The 19975-nt window shown below is 43.7% G+C and overlaps 1 protein-coding gene across 1 annotated transcript in view; it reads right to left on the bottom strand.

The window, feature by feature from the left end:
- The window catches only part of Selp (selectin P), a 34493-nt gene extending 15035 nt beyond the window's left edge, over positions 1-19458 (bottom strand). Inside the window, exons 1-8 of the mRNA XM_027922849.2 lie at positions 19384-19458; positions 12236-12326; positions 10332-10718; positions 7099-7206; positions 6453-6638; positions 5303-5488; positions 3624-3809; positions 1161-1346 (exon numbers count right to left, since the gene is read on the bottom strand). Coding sequence (XP_027778650.2) covers positions 1161-1346; positions 3624-3809; positions 5303-5488; positions 6453-6638; positions 7099-7206; positions 10332-10718; positions 12236-12326; positions 19384-19386 — 1333 coding nt within the window. The 5' untranslated portion in view covers positions 19387-19458. The remainder of the gene's footprint in view (positions 1-1160; positions 1347-3623; positions 3810-5302; positions 5489-6452; positions 6639-7098; positions 7207-10331; positions 10719-12235; positions 12327-19383) is intronic.
- Between the last annotated feature and the right edge of the window lie 517 nt (positions 19459-19975).

The raw sequence follows: 19975 nt of genomic DNA, 5'->3' as shown, positions 1-19975 counted from the left end.
TGGCCTAACTTAACAGTGAGCTGTGTGTGTGTTAGCACCCGTGAACTTTTGTGACCTGAATAGCAAGTGGTTTCCTCTTCATAAAAACCTGTATCTGCCTGCTTTCACTTAGATGCTGAAAGTCTGTGCAAAGGGAAAGGCATGGCTATTAATGCAGAAATATTGTGTATTTTATCCATTCAAATTTATTATTGAAATTATATGTACACCATAAAATACTAATTGCATGAGGCAGGGTAAATGGAGAAAATATTGGAAGAATTCATACCAGAATGTTAAGAATGTCTATTTTAGGGCAGTAGGGATTATTTAAGAGGATAGTTTTCACTTTTCTGTGTTCTTATTTTTCGGTAGTTTTTGTAAATAAAAATCTTGCTTTGTAAAGTTCTCTTTAAAATGTGTTTTCCATAAATGTAACTAAGGAATTGGATATGTTGAGTAGAAAATGGATGGGGAGGATAAAGGAAGGCATGGAGAGAGTAAGGCGCAAGGGAGCAGTAGCATCTACCCTTCAAATTGCAGATGATGGGAGCAGGTGCATTTCATCAGGGTGTTAAAGTATGACGAGTACCCAGGCTTCTTAACATCAAGTGCATTACACTGAATCTGAACACCTTCTGAGAACCCTGAACCCTCCAGTTCCTGAAGTGGTATCTTCCTCTTCCATAATTCTCCCCTTTATCCTGAGTGTTTCACCACTGTTATGCAAATCTTGGGGTATATCTGCAGCTAGATACCTATTAAGTGCAGCCACCATTACACCTCATGGTGCCTAGGAGGAAAATGCCAAATCAGCCTTGAGACAAACACCTAGAAGCTGATTTTTTCTTCCTCCTAGTTTTCTTTCCAGGTGTTATTTTTTAGCCTATGAGTACAGTTTGCTGTGTTCATGACAGGAGCCTTCAGATGCTGGTAAAGGCCCTGTCAAGGAGTAAGCGAGGGCCATTCTGCTCCCTGTGGCCTATTGCCAAACATCCTGACACCTGTATTATCCACTGAGCCTCTGAAGACATTTGCATTTGGGATCCTTGGGTTACAGGGTAAAAGGATTTTCCATCTTGTTTCAAGGAGGACTCTACATAGTTACCAACTCTAAAACACAGCTGTTAAGAACACTGCCTATGACTTACTTCCAAGGGGCTGAGAGGACGTGCTCTTACCTTGGCATTCTGGGGGAGCAGCACTCCAGTGCCCAGTGGCCAAGCACCGCAGCTCGCCTTCTCCCACCAGGAGCCAGCCTTCTTCACAGGTGAAGCTGCAGACTGACTGGTATCTGAAGCTTCCGGAGGGGTGGGAGCAGTTCACCTGGGCCCTGCGGGGAGCTGGAAGGTCTTGGCATTGCACAGCTAAGGGGCGAGGAATAGAGACAGTAAGGCACAGGGAGCAGAAGCATCCAGGTACTCATCGAGTCCAACCACAAGTTCCTGACCCCTTAGTGCCAAGAACGAGGATTCCTGAATTGGGCTTTTTAACATGGAAGATGAAAAAAGTGCTATTTAGTTACAGTGCACCTGGGTGGTTTTGAGAATACTAAAACATTATCCAGCATTTTGGCAATATGTATCAATAGTGCTTGAGCTATCATACTCTTGGACCAAGAATTGATGCCAAGTAGGAAATCAAGATGCATAATGAAAAATTAATTCAGAGACATTTTATCAAGATAGGATTTGCGAGAGCAAAATATTGAAAACAAGTATAAATGCCACTAATCTGGAGTTGAAAATAAATCATAGTGGATTTGTGAAAAGAATGTTAAAGGTCCCTAAAATCACATCTTTCCCTTTGGAAAGATATGGGAAATGTCTCACTGTGTGATGTGAAATAAAAATGCAGAATGAATGAAAAATTATCATCATGGTCAAATTATACCATGATCTTAACATATAAGATAGATGTTCAAATAGGGAGAGAACACACGACTTCTATTGTTGTCTTTTTTTTTGCCTTTAAAATGTGAATGATAACTCTAACTACCTCTTGGAGCTAACCCAAATAGGTCGTAGGGACTGCTCCATAAATCTTGGCTGCCAGCAGCAGCAGAGTGTCAGTGGCAGTAATAGATGACTGTAGCGTCCTCGAGGCCATGCAGCAGAAGACCTCGACTGTCGACTATCGGGTGGGAACATTAGGATGCCTGCCAGGGGCTTGCTGAGACTGCCTCTGCAGGTGCCTGTTCTGGATGATTGGACACAGGTAATGCCTCGAAGCAGAAATGTCTCCTGTGATCCTTTATGATCCTTCTTAGGCACCAAGGCTCTGTGTGTCTGTCTCCAACCGTTCATCCGCAGCACCTCACAGCACCTCAAGTCTCACCAGCATGGTGCATGGCTGCCTATTCCTCCATTGCATTCCTTCCCTTTGACTTTCAATGCTTATTGCAGTAAATAATTCAACATAAAATCCATTCTTTGCCACTTAAACAGTATAGAGTTAAGTGACACGAGCACATTCACAATGTTGTGCAATTATCACACTGTCCATCTCTAGAACTCTTTCATCATCTCAAGCTGAAACTCTGCCCGCTGAACAGTTAACTCCTCGCCCTCTCTCCCCCATCGTTCTACTTTCTCTGATTTTGACTACCATAAGTAATTTATGGAAGTGGAATTATGCATTACTTGTTGCAGGGGGACTGGCTTATTTCATTTAGTGTAATATCCTTAAGTTCATTCACAAAGTAGAATTTGTCAGAATTTTCTACCTTTTCAAAGCTAAATAATATTCCACTGTCTGTGTATACCAACTTTGCTTCTCTTTCCGTCTATCAGTGCTTAGTTGGCTTTCTTCTGCATCATAACTATGGTAAATAATGTTGCTGTGAACATGGGTGTACACATCTCTTCAAGGCCCATTTGCAAACTTCTGTCTCATTTTGAAAATACAGTCTACATAAACTCAGGGGTTTCACTTAAATCTCAGCAAGTGGCAGTGAAATGCCAGTATTATATTTCTGGAACATGACTTTGTGTTGAGAGTCCTTCGTAAATAAACAACCCCAGTGACCTCTCTTTGTCTCAGTTTTCACGTAAGAGCAGAACACTGAAAACATGAAATATTAAAAGGGGACCATTTTGTCAAATTAGATCACAGACACATGATTTGTGAAGTAGTATCATTTTCTCAATATTTGTAAAGCTGATGCAGTTTTAAAGTTGCTTTTACACACATTAATTCACAACTACGAGTGAGACAGGAAGGTAAGGCAGATGGCAGTACCTCTGACCACCAGAGAGAGGGGAAGGTAAGGCGCATGGCAGTATCCACATTTTACAGAAGACTCAACAAGTCCCAAGCTTATTGACAGCAATGACAGAACTGGACTAAACGCTTTGTCCGTTGTTCCTCCACCAGTTCATGCTGTTCCTTTCCTCTAACCCTGATCTCCTCAGCCCACCCCTATGTGTCAATCAAAGCAGCCCTCATCTTAACTGTGCTGTAATGAACAGCCATGTCAGGACTGGCTCTGCTGGCCATTTCAACCCTAGTGCTGACTACAGAGGCCCAAGCACATAGTAGGCTCTCAGTGAATGTCTGGTGGTGAGGGAATGACAGTGCTAAATGCGGATGCTGATGCCTTTAATGCCTGAGACGCACAGAAAGAATTTTTGATGTTGCAGTACCTTGACACACAGGGGCTGGTGCTGTCCACTGTCCCAAGTCAGCACACTGAACCACATCAGCTCCTCTCAGCAGGAAACCCTCCGCGCAATGGAAGCTACAGCTGGAGTTGTACTGAAAGGCTCTTGAGGATGGGGCGCACTCCATGCTCCCATGGTCAGGACTCTCCAGTGGCTCACATGCAAGGGCTAAAGGGAAAAAAAATTATCTGCAACTGGGTGCCGGAAGGGCCCAGTCCTTTTTCAGAAGAGACTTGGAAGATGCTACATCTTTCCTACCTACATTGTCAAGATGATCAGAACCTCAAATCCTCCCCTCTCCAGAAGGGAAGTTGCCTTTCCCAGGCCCCCTCCCTGGCTCACTCTTACCTGCCTTCAGGTCTCAGCTTAGACTTCGGCGCCCTCCCTGCCTACCCTAACTCGGGGGAAGAGCTCCTCCAGCCTGCTCTCACAGCCCGTCCTTATGCTGTTCCTGCATCACACCACAGTCTCCTAGAGGCTGGGGTTGCAGTCAGGTGTATCCCAGAGCCTAGAACATGCTTGGTACATCAGAGGTGCTTGTTAAATATTTATTGGATCTGAAAAGAGCAGATACAGGAAAAGATTGGGTTTATAAGGAAAAAACAGAAATGGCACAGCTTATTATTGACACTATGATCTGCTGCAGTGCAATGGTCCCTAGTGGGCTTTGTCCCTGGAACTCAGGATTTCATCCTAATATACTTCAGTTGCCAAGTGTGTGCAGTCCAAAGTGAGTTCTTGAGTATAGTTAGGCCCAAGTGACCTCCATTCTTATGTTTCCTCATGCCCTTCCCTGGAGGAAAGTCATCTCCATGCAGTTCCTGGGGTTTGGCAGAGCATAAAGACTATCCTTTTACCCTCCGCTTTGACCTCTGGTGTTTACAGAATCAGGGCATTTAAGGATCAAAGGTCCCCTAGGACTTCTCTCTTGCTTTACAGATGAGAAAAGTGTTGCTCAGAAACGATAAGTGATCTCCCTGACTTCTCATGGCTAGCAGAACCAAAGCGGGGCTCTGCAGGTCTGGGAACACACTAACCAGCCTTCAGGATCCTACTCCCCACCACCCCTCTCCTCAGAAGCCGAGGGTGTGAGGCAATGGCTCAGAACGCAGTTTCATGGTGTTATGTAATTGCCTAGTATTGCATCATGGGCTCTCCTTTAAACACAGCCTTTGCTCCTTTGCCAAATGCTGCCTTCAAAGATGTGATGGGGAATTTCTCTTTGTCCCAATGGCCACTGCTCTAACTCTTTCTCACACTAAGGACCTTGTCCTGAAGTTTGTATATGCCAATGAGACAGGAAGGTGAAAAAAAGGGTCAGAAATGAAAGCTGACCTCATGCACAATCCTGTGCTAAATGCATTATATTTATTTCATGGTATAGTCTTTATTTACTTAGTCCTCCCAAAGTGCCTTGCTTTGGGGAAAGGGAAGACCTTTTAATTTTCACCATAGTAAATCAGCCTCTTATTTTTCTAGTCTGGCACTAGAATTCTTAGCTCCATTTCACAGATGAGACATCTCTTGGCTCCTGGAGGTTGAACAACCTGCTTCTGAGTCAGAGCCTAGAGGGAGGTCACCCTGATGTTAAGAGCCCTGGGTCCTTCTATGGTGCCATGATGCCTTCTTGGGTGCACCGGGGGCTACTAAGGAAAACCTACCTTCACAGGTCGGTAAGGGCGCAGTCCACTGGCCAGGGCCAATGCAGCGGAGTGTGTCCAGGCCCCTTATTCGATAGCCAGGTTGGCACTCAAATGTACAGCGGGAGCCATAGGCAAAGGCAGCGAGTGGATGCACGCAGTCCATGGTTCCGTTGTCAGGGGCTTCCAGGTGCTGACACTGCACAGCTGGAGAGAACAACCAGGGATAAGAGAGCCCTGAAGGTGGAGAATGATGGCCACAGTTGGAGGGCAGTGGTGGGGCTGTCTCTGGACACAGAAGTGGAGCTAGGAGGATGGGAGGTCAGGAGACCTGTTGTCCAGACTCAGAGCTCCTGTCCTCAGCATGGCCTGAGTCTCTTAAAAACAAGCACTGCTCCAGGCTTTATACTTAGCATCCTCTATTCCTTATGTCTTTATAAATCTGTCCCAGTAGGTCTTCTGGTGCCACTCAGAGTATAGATACTATCCCTTAAGAATGTGGCCATTCTGAAGCTGTTGTAGGTTATGAGTTTGGGGAAAGGGAAGCCCTTTTAATTTTCACCATAGTAAAATCAGCCTCTTATTTTTCTAGTCTGACACTGTTTTCCAAAGCCAGATTTACCCAGTCTAGCTCAGCAGCAGCTCGAAGGACAGATACATTTTGGCAGTTCTGGCCGTCTTCTCCATAACGTGGCCAGTTTTTTTCTACAGGTGCAATGAAGGCAAGGACCCGGTGCAGTGACCCTTATACACCCTGTATGTCCTGAAGCTCCCTTACCCACTGGCCTTGGGTAGATGGTACTTTCAATAGCTATTTTGAAAGATCTCTTCTTTTTCACTTACAGAAACAAGTTAAAGTTATCAAATTAATAATGCTCAATTATTGTCCCTCAATCTTCATCATTTTACTTTGCTTACATCATAACCAAATGGAAAGGAGTCCCTTTGTAATGTTTTTGCTGAGAATCAAGAATTGCCCACATCACTCTACAGGCACAAGACACCATGAAAATCAAAGTCACTGTTACTCTGTTTGACAAATAACAATGATGAGTAGAGTTTTCCATCTAATGTAGATCTTCATTATTTCTCACCAATTCAGGGATGGAGAAAGCTCATGCCCCCATCCCTGAATTTGACAGTGAGGATGGAAAGGAAGACGTCTACATACCTACACACTGTGGGGGCTTCTGTGTCCAGATTCCAGAAGCCAAACACTTCAGCTGGCTGGGTCCATTCAGTTCGTACCCTTCAGCACAGTGGAGCGTGCACTGTGAATTGAAAGAGAAGTTTCCCAGAGGGTGGCTGCAGTTCATGAACACGTGTTGAGGGAGGCCGAATTCTCCACACTCTCTAACTGCGGGGACAGACATGGTGTTTTCATTGTACACTTACAGACATTGTTGGGCCTGTTGCAAGCCGTAGTGACTTGTGTGGCCTGCTCCACTGTCTTTCTGGGCTTCCCACACAGGCTTCCCATCTCTCCTTGGCTTCTTTTTTATCACCTGCATCTTGGGAAATGATCATTCTTTCACTGGTTCTCATTTCAATCAAGTAAAGCCGGCCTGAAAGGGCTCTCTTTGTCTTGCTTCCTGATCATTTTCCTTTTCCTCTTTGAAATTTTATGAATGAATGTTCTATGAATAAGGTGACTTTACTGAGACTGCCTAGAGCCAATTGAGTGAAATAGGCAGACAATGGGAAGGCCTAGGACCAGTCTCTATTTGCTGGAGAGTCTTCAGGGTGGTTTACTTCGTGGCACTGTCCTTTGCCTAAGAACAATGGCTAAAATAATATCAACAATGTGGCAGCCTCACCATATTCACACTCTGGCCCATGGAACCCAGGGTGGCAGGAGCAGGTGTAGTTCCCGATAGTCTCAATGCAGTCTCCCTGTTTGCTGCAGGACATGTCGTGGCAGGAGGCTGCATGGATACAGAAAGGTCAGAATCACCAGCACTCACAGGAGATGAGGCCAGCTTGGCCTCTCTCAGGCAGGACTGAGCTAGGCAGGCAACAGAGGTCCAGCATCAGCTAGAGAGCCAGCCTGCTCCCTGTGAGAGCACCCTATTCACTGTCCATTTCATGCTGCATCATACCCACCTATGGAGGGTACTGCTGCATGTGGACACAGGGGACAAGCGAGCCTGACATGTGTGCACAGAGGAACTCCTCGACCTGCTACAAAATGGGCTGTGGTTTCTAACCAAGGGCATTCATGCCTCGGGCCAGATGTTGCTGCATGGAGGACAGGAGCCACATGAGAGGCAGGGCCACACCCACCTGCGTCCTGGCTCTTGCTACCTCCTCACCGTGTGACCAGAGAGGCTCGTTACTTCTTTGGGCCCAGTTTGCCCAGTGTGATGGCCTGATCCCTTCAACCTTTGTATTCTTCTAATCTATGTCCAACACCATGGGTAGAGGAGCAGAGAAGCCACATGTGATGTTTAACACTGGTCATGGCTAAGGGAAACCATCTTGAGAGAGGGCGTTTCACGAGTGCACACATGGCTGCCCTCTCAGGCCCTCTTCACTACGTCTGTGCCCTCAGGTGACAGAGTAGAGAGGGGCCACGGCTTGGCTTCTTTCCTACAAAAAACTCTTTACGTGTCTATGTGTGTGGTAGAGGGTTCATGTTAGAACTGATAAGGCACTGAGAATGTTCTTACTGGTGTTGTTTCTACTGGTGCTGGTTTTTTTTTTTTTAAACGGGGTCATAGCTGGGATAAGGTCTGTGGCTGGACTGTTTTCTGGTGTTCATTTCCTTTGCACTGAGCCCTAGCTACCTGTTGACACTCCTTGTGGTAGATTTCTGGAGGAAATCTGTCTATCATGTAGAGGGTTATGTTAGATCATCTCTATGTCCCCTCTCAACTCTGAGAGGCTATGATTCTGTAAATCATGCAAGATTCTATAGGAGGAAATTCCCCCAGCAGCCAGTGAGTTTGGTGAGGGTGCACTGAGGCCTGGGAAGGGTTCCAAGTAGAGAGAAGATGCAGGAGCAGCCGCAGCTGGTAGGTAGAGTTTCTGTCCACATCCTGCATCCTGTACACCTGACCTTGACCCCAACAGAGCCTTACAGTAGCAATGCCTCTATCCTTGATCTCAGAACATCCAGGGTTTGCTTCCTAGAGAGTAGATCTCAGTGCTGTAAAAAAAAGTCTAAAAAATCTTGGTATTTAGAGATTTATTTCAATAATCCTAAGTTCTTGTTGTAGTACACGACTGTTTCTCATCTGTCTTCCACAGAGAACAGAAGGCTCCTATACCCTCTACCTCTTTGATGACAAAACACCCATCAATGGCAGCATCCACCAAGGGCACTTTGCTGGTGGAATAGACCTCACTTAGAAAAGAACTTAGATAAGTGATATTGTACCAGTGAGTGATATTGACCATTTTTGTAGTTAGAGGAATGACATCATGCCAATAATTTTCAATCTCTTTTCTGTCTTATAATTTTTTGCAAGCTTTGCTGGGAAAATAGATGTTGAGGGTTGAAGAGAAGGGGAAGCAGTGGCATATTGAAACAGCAGTGGTAGCCACAACCAGCCAATAAGGGACAGTTCTAGGGCAGCATGGCCCAGGAGGACGAGAGCTGACCCAGAGAGCAGTAGGATGAGCACATATCCTGGTAACGTCCATCCTGGTCCATACATAAATGGCTGTTAACTAGCTAATTAATATATAAATGGATAATTTATAAAATGAGATTTAACTGCATGATAATGAATTGACGAATGCTTTTCCTCACCTAGAATGCTTGGATGAGAAGAGAGAAAATGTAGAAGAAATACTCTATGCTGTTTATTCCATTCTGTACTGTGTTTTGTTGAGGGGTCCTGGGGGGTAGCTTAAAATCTGAAGAACTTAGAAAATATATAGTGGGGTATGGCATCTGTTGGGTGATTATCAAAGGAGCTTCAGAGCACCTGGCTGCTCTTGCTCAGAGAAGAGCACTGCTGGGCTGTGACAGACAAGAGGGGCTCCCCTAAACAGGAAGCCATAGCACAGGGGTGGAATCAGCTCTGGCACTGGGCACGTGACTTTCAGGCATGTCTGCTTACTCTGGGACCAGGAGAGTCAAGGATCCAATAGACTCACACAATCTCACCTTCAGTTCCTGCTTCCTTGTCCTGGCCCCCCACCTTTCCACCAAAGTCCAGCAGACCTGAAGATATATTGTGTTGAAGAGAATCTATAAAGCATTTGTGATCCTCAGTCATGCTCCCAAATTGTCTCATGAAAATGCAGACCAAAGAATGTAGAGGCATCTAACTAACACCAACTTTCAAGTCAATGTGTGCTTGACGCTGGCCTCAACATCCACTGGGGTGGAACCTTGGTAGACCATTATCACTGAGCCTTCCCCTCATCAGCAAGATCAGAGCCATAGCGGGGCCTGACCAATGAGGCTGTCCTGAGGATGAAATGCAGCTAATGTTCATGAACAAGTGACACCTGAGCAAAATAACTAATAACACCAGCCGTTCAATAGATGTTGGTTATAGCCGTGCCTTTCAGGGACCATCTAACCCCTCTCTGCCCTCCCTCACACTATCGCACATGGCAAAGGAGATGTATGGTTGTGGCTACCACTGGATGTTTCAATATGCCACTATTTCCCCTTCTCTTCAACCCTCAACATCTATTTTCCCAGCAAAGCTTGCAAAAAAAAAAATCATAAGAAGAAAAGAGGTTGAAAATTATTGGCACTCCTCTAAAATGTATGAGACTGGTTTCCAATCCTACCTTTGATTCTGTGATATTCCATTATCTTAAGAAACTCAAGTCCCCTGAGCATCCACTTCATCAGTCATAGAAAGACAAGGGCGAGCTTGATATGGAATTCTCTTTGGTTCCTAACAGCCAGTTTTCTCCACCCCTGAGCCTGTGTTCTTTGAGATGCTCAATAAAGCACTTTGCCAGTTCACTCCTCGTTTTCATGTCCCTGACTTTGTGACTCCATGCTATTGACTCAGTGGTCATGTGGACCAGCCGGGAAAGCACTTTACTTTATCAGACAAGCTCAGACTGATGCAGGCCTTACCTGTGTAGCACAGGGCCCGCTTTCTTTTCCCGCAGGGCTCGTCATTCCATTTGCCAGGGGCCGACAGACTCTTGATATATATCTCCACGCAGTCCTGGTTGTTCCTCTTGTTGTTGGGCTCGTTGTCAGCCCAGTTCTCGGCCTCCTCCGTGAGAGCCTTCTTGGTTCCCACCCAGGTCCACTTATTATTGATCTTTCTGATCCCAATCCAGTAGTAAGAGCTGTAGTAGGGTATGACTTCATTGAGATGAGCAATTTCATTTTTATTCTGGATGGCCACTAAATCTGTGAAGTGTTTCTGGCAGAATGCCCGGGAGTAATTCCACGGGTATGCTTTTATACTGTAATTATAGGTCCACGCTGTCACTTCCTTCTGGTTTGTTAGCTCTGTAATGAAGAAGAACGAGGACCAGGTTAGCATCCCTAACCAGAGCAGGCTGTGGTCTGAGGTACACTGTGCGTAGTCAGATGAATTCCTGTCCAGAGGATGAATGCCAAACAGGACTATTTTATGTCTAATGTAGTTATTTTAGGGGAAAAGAGTGATTTCCATATTTTATTTAAAAGTATACATAGAATCAGATTAGGAAAATGTCCTCTTCTGAAGATTCTTAATGTTAAAGACCTGAAATCAGAAGATGCTAGAGTTGGAAGGGAATTTAAAGCTCAACTAATTTACTCCTTTCCTTTTAAAAATGAAAGAGACATATTAGGTAATTTGTCCAAGCCCAAATTAAATGATATGTACAGTATGATCCTCCCTCTCTTTACATGGGAAATAAGGTGCTCAGTGGTCTGGGACGCCCAGCCTCATTGCCTGTTACAATTACTTTCTTAGCCTTTTCACAGGGTCTTCCTGCTATCCTGGCTATCCTGAACTCTTATGCCTGGCAAACTGTATCCCCACCTTTCCTTGACTTCCATGGGTGGGCTCTGGGTTTCTTCCTCCAGGCTCCCACTACCTTCCTTCTCTGTGTGGCTCTGCTATGCTATGGTCCCTATGTGCTAGACAGAGAATCCCTAATGGTGGTCTTTTTTTTTTTTTTCCTAATTTGTTTTTAGCTCTGGGTCCTGAGCACCAAGAAAGAATAGGCTTTTGATAAATTTACCTATTGAAAAAGTGACACACACAATAGGTTGATCCAGAGCCAAGTTTAGAAAGAAGTTCTCCTGATTTGTAACCTCATGCTCATTCCACTCCGCTTGGCCGTTACTGTTGTATAAATCACTCTGCTTCCTCCACGTCTGCTTAATCCCTTCTTAGGACAGGCCCTTCTTTGTGACTGCTTGTGATATCAAGTGCGGTAAGACTGTGCCCTTCAGCAACAGGCAGGTGCTGTGATGCAAAGCATTGTTATTGTAGCTTGCAGGAGCTCAGGGGGCAGAAGGGGCCAGTTCCCTTGTGAAGAGGTGTACAATGCAAGCAATCAGCACTGGAAATGGCTTCATTTCCTGTTTATAAGGCCTTGTTTCTCCGCTGCCTACGAGAAGGCGGGCACACTTTTCCCTCCCTCACGGACACCGCTGTGGCATTATGAAGATTCGATTCTGACAGAGTCAGGACTGCATCATGGCTTCAATGGACTCTAGGCAATATAGAGATGTATATAGTAATATTATGTACTAAAGCATTTCTTTTGACTATAAAGAAAATTATTTTTTAAAAACTTCAAACATTTTTTGGAGTCACTAGAAGTATTGTGGGCCTGTGTATAGAGTGTTGTGAATGTATCCATTTATGTTGTTTCTGGTGCCTTTCCCACCAGAGGTGTGATGATACTGGGTGCATTTTTCCTCTGGGAACTTGGGCTTGGGCAGTGTTCCATGACTGCAGTTTTTAACATCTCCCATTTAGCTCTGGGCTCTACCCTATTACTCAGGACCAGGTGAAGAGTCAACCTCACCAGAGATCAAAGCACCGAACCAGAGGAGTTGGGCAGCTCCAAAGACCACTCTCTGAGATCTCAGGATCCAGATGGCTTTTAGGCAGCTGGCCTGAAACAAGAAAAGACAACTTTCTTTTAGTATCTGTATACAACCAATGTGGCAAAAAAATTTAGTTAGTAATCATGATGTTGAGATAGTCCTGTTGCCTTTGGGAGGGTGGTCCCAGTCCTCCGCCCCCTTCTTGTTTCTCACTGCTCTGCAACTCTAGATGAGCACTGTAAAAGACTGAAGGAGAGCTCATTTCTTTGTTCATTCAAGAAGTAACAGCTTCATGCTGTCAGTATTTTTTAAGATACATTTTTAATATGCATGTGAGGAAAAGATACTTAAATGTGAATATGGCTGTCATTATTCTTATGCAATAATATTCCTTTCAGAACTGGTATGCCATTCCAAAGAATAATAGGAAGTCATGCAAGAACTTTTTGATCCTTACATAGAATGACTAGCCTATATTTTGATCCACAGAGCAACATATTGTGCTGTTATATGATCTATTTTGTATTATTGACCCATATTTTTATCTCCTTAGTTTACTATTTCAGCATATATCTATAATACTATTTGATGATTAGTATACATATGTGTATATCTGTTTAATATTTAATAATATATATAATAAGTCTACTCCTCTTGGATCTATAACAACTATTATTTTTCATGGGCTTCCTTCTGTTAAGATTTTATTTAATCTATTAACATTTAAAAAGTGCTTTTAGACAAATGAGTTCTGGAAATGCTCATATTCTCCAGCTTCCTCATATTGTACTTGGAAGTTCCATAAGCTTGGAGCATCTAAGTAACACACTCAAAATGACAGCAGCAGACGCTGACTTTGGAACAAGAGCTCTGTCCGCTCCACTCTTTACCTTCATAAACCTCCAGGCTTCCAAATCCGTGTGGCACTGCTGTTATGGGTAGAAGAGTGTGTGAGGTAACCAAGCTGAGCGGGGTACCAGTGTTCCTCCAGAACCCCTATCACCACCACCACCAGAAGAACAATGCATTTGCTGTACAATTGCAGCTCTGCCACTCTTCCATTCAAATTGTCACCTAAAACTCCTCCTGTATAAAAATTCTGAATTACCACAGCCCATGCTGCAGTGACGCTGATGCAGGTGTAGGGGACAGTGTAGGCAGAAAGTGGGGAGATTTATAGCCTGGCCAGGTACCAGGAGGGATACAACTCACACAGGGCACAGTGGGTTTGTCGTGTATAAAAAGCCTAGCACTCTCCATCTAGGGGTTTCTAGATATTGGCTTTGATAAGTATTTATCAAAATATTTCATGTTCTTATAAATCAGAACACTAATTAGCTGACTTGTGCAGGACCCATGATCAAATGCTGAGAAATATCATGTTTACTTGCACAGAAAGTATGGTGAATCCCTTCGTGGCGGTTTAAATCCACTGAGTGTTCTCTAGATTGTGTTGTATCACCAGCTACTATAATTCTATTTAATAGTACTATAATTCTATTCAAAACCCCCAGATACTATTCCAGATGCCATAGCAGAAGAAGTCTTCACAGGGCTGCACACGCAAGGGGAGTGTCAGTCTGTATTCAGATTTTTTACTTCTACACATATCCTTTCCTGAAACCAGTGTGCCTAAAAGCACTCCCTCCTTCCCAAGGAAAATCTAACTCCTATGTACTGTGAGGCCTTGCTCCTAGGTGTAAAAGAGTCAAGGGTGCTAAAGAGTTAAGACTCTGTCCTGTTACTAAGCAAGTTGTGTTGAAACCAAAGGAAATGCCTCTCAAGGAGAAGCAGCCACATGCTCTGCTAATCTTTAATGCTCTCTGGCAGCCTGGTTCAGACTGGAAGTTGCTGAAAAGAAATCTGAGAGTGGGTCATTAGAATAACATCCTGTGCCTTTGTAAACCTTCATTAAGCACCTTGGTTATCTTTAATGTTGCTTTTTGAAATAACTAGAAGTGATTGCAAGGTGAAGAGGGGGCAAAGCAAATGTTTTTTCCCTCTGCCTCCCCTTTCCCAGGAAAGGGGAACCAGAGGCCAGTAGGCACCCATGGTTTTCCACGTGGCCCACAAAGCTGGCAAGCATGGCTCTACTTGTCCACGCTGCAGACCGCAGCTTTGCGCATGTAGAGAAAGAGTTAATGTCCCTCCCTTGACCTTCTGGCCATCTGCCCAGATTTGTCTTGCCTTCTCTCCTTGCTTTACAGTGGAGCATCTTGACCTCCTTGCTTCCCCCTTTGCTCTCTAGCCACTGCCCCTCCCGCCTACCAAACTGCTCTTTTGAATGTCATCACTAGCATTCTAATTACCAAACCAAATGAAGACTATCTACCCTTACCTTCCATGACCTTTCTGTAGCAATATATGCTATTGAATACTTCCTTTTGCTTAAAGCGCTGCCCTTGGCTCTTCTCTGGATACTTATCTAATGTCTTGAGCAATTTTTTTTTTGAGTCTTCTCTGAATTTACCCCAACTCTGCCTTCATTTGCAGAGGTAATGTTTCCTTGAGTTCCTGCCTTCATGGCACTATTTCTCTTCTGTTCTTCTCTTTTCCTTACGCCTCCTATGGTCTTGTTTGTCAAAGGACCCCAATCAGCATCTCCATTTCTGACCCATCTCCTGAATATGAGATCCAGAACTAAAATGCAAAGCCAACACGTGAGCATAGCCCTGGAGGGAGCAGCTGGCAGGAGCTTCTCAGGAGCAAGGACTAGGATTAGGTCTGAATCCCCTAGCCCTGGTGGAGCGAATGGTTAATAAGTATTAATGGATGAATGAATAAAGAAAAGAATATTGGCAAGGGAATGGCTGAAGATGGAAATGTGCTAAATTGGAAAACATTGGGACTGACACCTTGTCTCATTCTGTTTGAAGGTGAGGGTGAGAGAAACAAGGACATGATGGCTGACTCTCAGACATCCCATGTGAGAGTTCACGAGCAGGACTTAGCTCCATGTAGGTAGGAAGTGGGGATAAGTGGATAAGGGAGGGCTGCTTACAAGTGGTGTGTCTCAGGAAGTCTGGTGGACATTCAAGTGAAACAAGTCTTAAAAGTGGAGGTGGAGAGAGTAAAATCAGCCTAACCCTCTGGACTGATTGTGAGGCTCCAGCACCACATGAGGCTCATAAAGGATGTACACTCTCACTGACAGCATCACTGACCAGCTGCCCCCATCTCCTGCCACAGAAACCCCAAATGCTCCATCAAGTGGGAGCAGAGAGGGAGGACGAAGAGACTCTGCCTGTCTGAAACCTTCACATCAATCTGTCATCAGATGCTCATGACTTCATTTCTGGTGAGAGACCTGGCCATTCTCTGAACTTCCACTTGATGACAAGCGTGCTAAGATAGATGTCAATATTTCTTCCCTGGACCAGGTCAGTCTTCTTCTAATTGGCTTCTGTTTCCTCTAGATCAGCTATCTCCATGTTTTTCTCCAAAATGCAATCAGAATGTTATTTCTATACAAAAACATGAGTGTATTGTTTCATATTTAAAATTCTTCAATTGTTCCTGGTCCCTAAGCAAGACTTGCAAACCCTTTAAGATGACACATGCAAGACCTATTGATGCTTGCCTCTTCCTATTTCTCTATTCTCATTTCCTACCATTACTCCTCAATCACCCCCTGCCTTCTTACAATCCTACAATTTATTTATAATAAAACATTTTGTAATTTTACAGAATGCACCGCCTATCAAATTGCTCTTTTGTCCAGACCACCATCTTCATCTGCATCTGCCCAGCTCCCTAAGTCTACATCTCCACCTCTAAGGAGCTTAGTTAGCCCAACAACCCCTTTCTCCATACCAAAGAGGTGACCCTTATTACTGACTGTACTTTTTCCCATTATTTATTTCAACAACTATTGATTAAAGTGCCTAAAATATATTAGACACTTTTCTAGGGATCAGGGCTAAAATGACGAAAACAGACGTAATTCCTATCCTCATACTCTCAATGTACATTCTATTCAGGGAGATAGACAATGAAACAAACCCCAAGAAATACACAATAGTACTAAACAACAATCATGAAAAATGTAGGACAATAAGTGAAAAATGTAAGCAATAAGTGGTAGGCAGAGAATTTAAATGGGGCTATGTGATAGAGTGAGTGGGGGGATTACATAAGACAACAAGACCAAGGCAGGCCTCCTCTGAGAAGTGATGGTTATTCTGATAGCAGAATGACCAGGGCAGGGTGGGTGGGTGGGGACCCTACCAAGTGAGAAGCAGGAAGAAGAGCATTAAGGCGAATGAAAGAGGAGATTCAAAGGCCATAGTAACATGGGACCATAGTAACATAGTGAAGTGTTCAGAGAAAGTAGAGACATTAGTGTTGCTGGAGTGGAGTGAGCAGTGGGGGAAGAACACACAAGAAGGTAGTTGATGGGTCACTCCAGACTTTGGAAGCCAAACAAGGGGATGAGATCTTATTCTAAGTGCAATAAGAATACAGGGAGGACTATAAGATTAGCAGTGTGGTCTGATTGATGTTGAAAATGATCATTTCTTAGATGTTAATTGAAAAGGTAGTTTAGGGCTAGATCTTGTGGGTCTCAAATACCAGTAGCATCAGGAGTCTAATTGTAGGGTTCTAAACTGAGAAGTGTCATGAACAGATGAATCGAACAGTGGTATTTTTAATAAATTAGAAGCAGGAAGGCTGAGCTACAAAAAAGGAGGCTATTACAATGGTCCTAGTAGAAGTTAGAGGGCCTGACTTGGGCTGTGTCCCTGGAAATGCATAGAGGGAGGAGGATATGAGAGTCACTGAGGATGCAGATCTATATAATCTGTTGGAAGCAAAGCTTTAATATCTGGTTGTTGGTGGTAGTGATGGTATGGAACAGATACTAGTGGCCCCAGCTTACCTGTAGAAAATGAAATACACTGAGAAAATAGATTGTCTCTAAGCCAAATAGTAAATTATAATTAAGACAGCAGGGTCCCAGGACATCAACACTTTGAATCAAACAAAGAACATAGTTAATTTAGACTACTCACTGCTATTATGGAGGGTAAAATGTTAGTTCTGGTATATAGAACAGCACTAAAAACCATAAAATAACGTACATAAGTTTAAAATTAAAATATACTTTGGACTATAGCTGGGCTATACCCCAACAAATTCGAAGGATTTGCTCTGCATTTGATTTTGCTAACTTTCTGCTTTGGTTTTCCATCAGAGGGGTCAAACACCAAGAAAACAATGTAACGAATGTCATTTATGAAACCAAGATTTCATAGGTAGGTTGGATCTTTTCTCTGTAGCACCTTTATGTAGTAAAGTCACTTTGATTTTTGAAGATTTCACTAATAAACTTCCACATAATACAGAACTCTGAAGATGCACATTCTAAGTCCAAGAGAAGGTGAAGCAGGTCATTATATTGTGACAAATGATCATGGAAAGAAAAGTAAGAACTGGAAGCCACAGACCTAAGGTGATTAACAGGTATGGAGGAAAGGGAATTCAGACCTGCTCCTTAGCTCACTAAAGCCTTGACCAGCATCGATAACTGAACTGTAAATCCCAACCAAGAGCTTCTTTAGATCTCTCTGATTGAAATCACCCCACCAGATAAACCTTCACTTCATTTTCTCAGGTCCTAGGAGTTAATTAAATCCATGCTCAACATGATGCAGATCTTACATAGGCATTTTGAGGTTCCTGAATCCTAAGAACCAAACAGGCTTGTGGGGGAAAGGAAGAGGGCTTTGCTGAAATAGTAAAGCAAGTCTAGGGCTGTTTTCCTCAGCTCTTCATTTTGGAGTTCCAGCCTCACTGCAGGATGCTAGTGGAGAAGCTTCTGAGCTTTAGCATAGGAGGCAACGTGGTGGGGTTCTTCTGGCATCCACACATAGGTTTGGGAACCTCCTGTGGTTGTCTATAGAGGTTGGGTTTTTTATGTGATGTTTGTATTTTCATCTGGGAAGAACTGTAGCTTCCATCAGAATCCTAAAAGTAATACCCGATCCAGTATGTTTACATCTTTGAAATAAAGGAGAGCACCAAAGGTAATAGAAGGGAGAGAGGAACAGCTGCTCTTTCAAGCTGTCCAATTCAGATATAGGACATGCAAAAGATAAGACAAAAGTAGTCCACACTCTTATGTCATTGTGGTTCTGACTTAGGGCAGGCTCCAGCTCCTTCCTTTTTGAGAATCTTCATCATCCTCTTTTCCCTGATTTCCTCAACGTGGAAAACCCTCATTAGGAGCATTGAAAAGTGTGTTACAGTAAAGAAGGGAAGTGGGACGGACCAGATGTAAGCACTACTTTCTTCTTTGGTCCCATAGAAAGTGTCCAAAGCATAGACCAGTCTGGTTTCTCCCTAGCCACAGACTGGAGGATTTTGGATTCTGGGACTATGTGGGATACCCCAAATAAATTGGGGGTAAAATTGGATCTACCCTAAACATGTTTTTATATCTAGAATAATATTTCTGACTTCAAAAATGCCTACTAATCTTGGATCTTCCCCAGATCCCAAACTCCACTCTACATCAAAAAAATTTCTTTCAATAATAGCTATAATTTTCTAATCACCTATATGCCAGGCTCAGAGCTAAGTGCTATTAATTATGATATTATTTAATCCTCATAGTGACACTACAGAATACTATTATTATATCCACTTTATAGATATAGCAGGATAGATTCTTGGGGTAGAAATTGAAACCGATTTCAGAGCAGTCCCAGAAAACTCCTAGTGCTCAGAGAAAGAAATGCAAGGGCTCAGGATTAGGAACCATCCAGTTTAGGCTTTCCCCAGGGCATTGCTCAGCCTTCCATTTATCCCAGAGAGAGGAGTGATTCTGGAAAAGGAGATGGCAGGTTCACCAAGATCTACTCCCAGAGGGTCCCTGTGAGTTCTGGTGTACAGAACAGCACTAAAAACCAGGGGTCGGACTGAGATCCCGACATCAAGACTAACAGTGCAGCCCTAGGTAAAATACCCAGCCTTTGTAAACCCGCAGTGCTTCTATTTGTAAAATGGAAATAACCTCAACTCTTAAGGATGTTGCTTTTCCTCACTTCTGAACCTTTGCATCCCATATTAAGCCCCAAACCACTTCAAATCATCGACTTCCCACACAAAAGAAAAGTGAACTTACCATCTCCTCTGCGGCTCTGCTGGCTTTCTGCCTCCTGTCCAGCTCACACTTCTTATAGTCTTGCTGCCTTCCCTCAGTGTCAGACTGCTTAGAAATACAACTTCCTATTCGCTTTCCAGAAATTTACCATAGACTTTCTCATGAAGTCAGAACGATGATAATGCAGGAGCAGTGCGGCAGCTTGTAAATTAGCAGTCGCCAAAGTGGCAGGGGTCACCCCTTCCATGGAGATGTCTGGAGGCAGGGGCAAGTGTGACTCACTCCTGGACATCCCAGGCTGAGCAACGCAGGAACAGACCTGCATCCCCAGAGCAGGTTTCCTTTGATTACAATGTGAGTCCCAACGAAAGGTCATACATTTGGGAGACTTCTGTATTAATCATAAAGTCCTAGTGTCAATTCCAGTTATTGTGAAATGCCAGTGAGTGTTTATAATTGCAGTAGACTTCTGAGGGATCCAAGCAAAAATAGAAGCAAAAAAAAAAATTAGATAGGAAAGGAAAAATCCACTGTGGGATTTTTGGTGCTTGGAGAAGATTGTTGAGAACAGTTTTTAAATGACATAAAATAGATATGGATTTAAAAGGAACTC

Source organism: Marmota flaviventris, chromosome 12, assembly GCF_047511675.1.
Source record: "Marmota flaviventris isolate mMarFla1 chromosome 12, mMarFla1.hap1, whole genome shotgun sequence".
In the NCBI taxonomy this organism is placed as follows: domain Eukaryota; kingdom Metazoa; phylum Chordata; class Mammalia; order Rodentia; family Sciuridae; genus Marmota; species Marmota flaviventris.
Note: the sequence above shows the minus strand (reverse complement) of the source record. Positions and strands in the feature narration are given on the sequence as shown.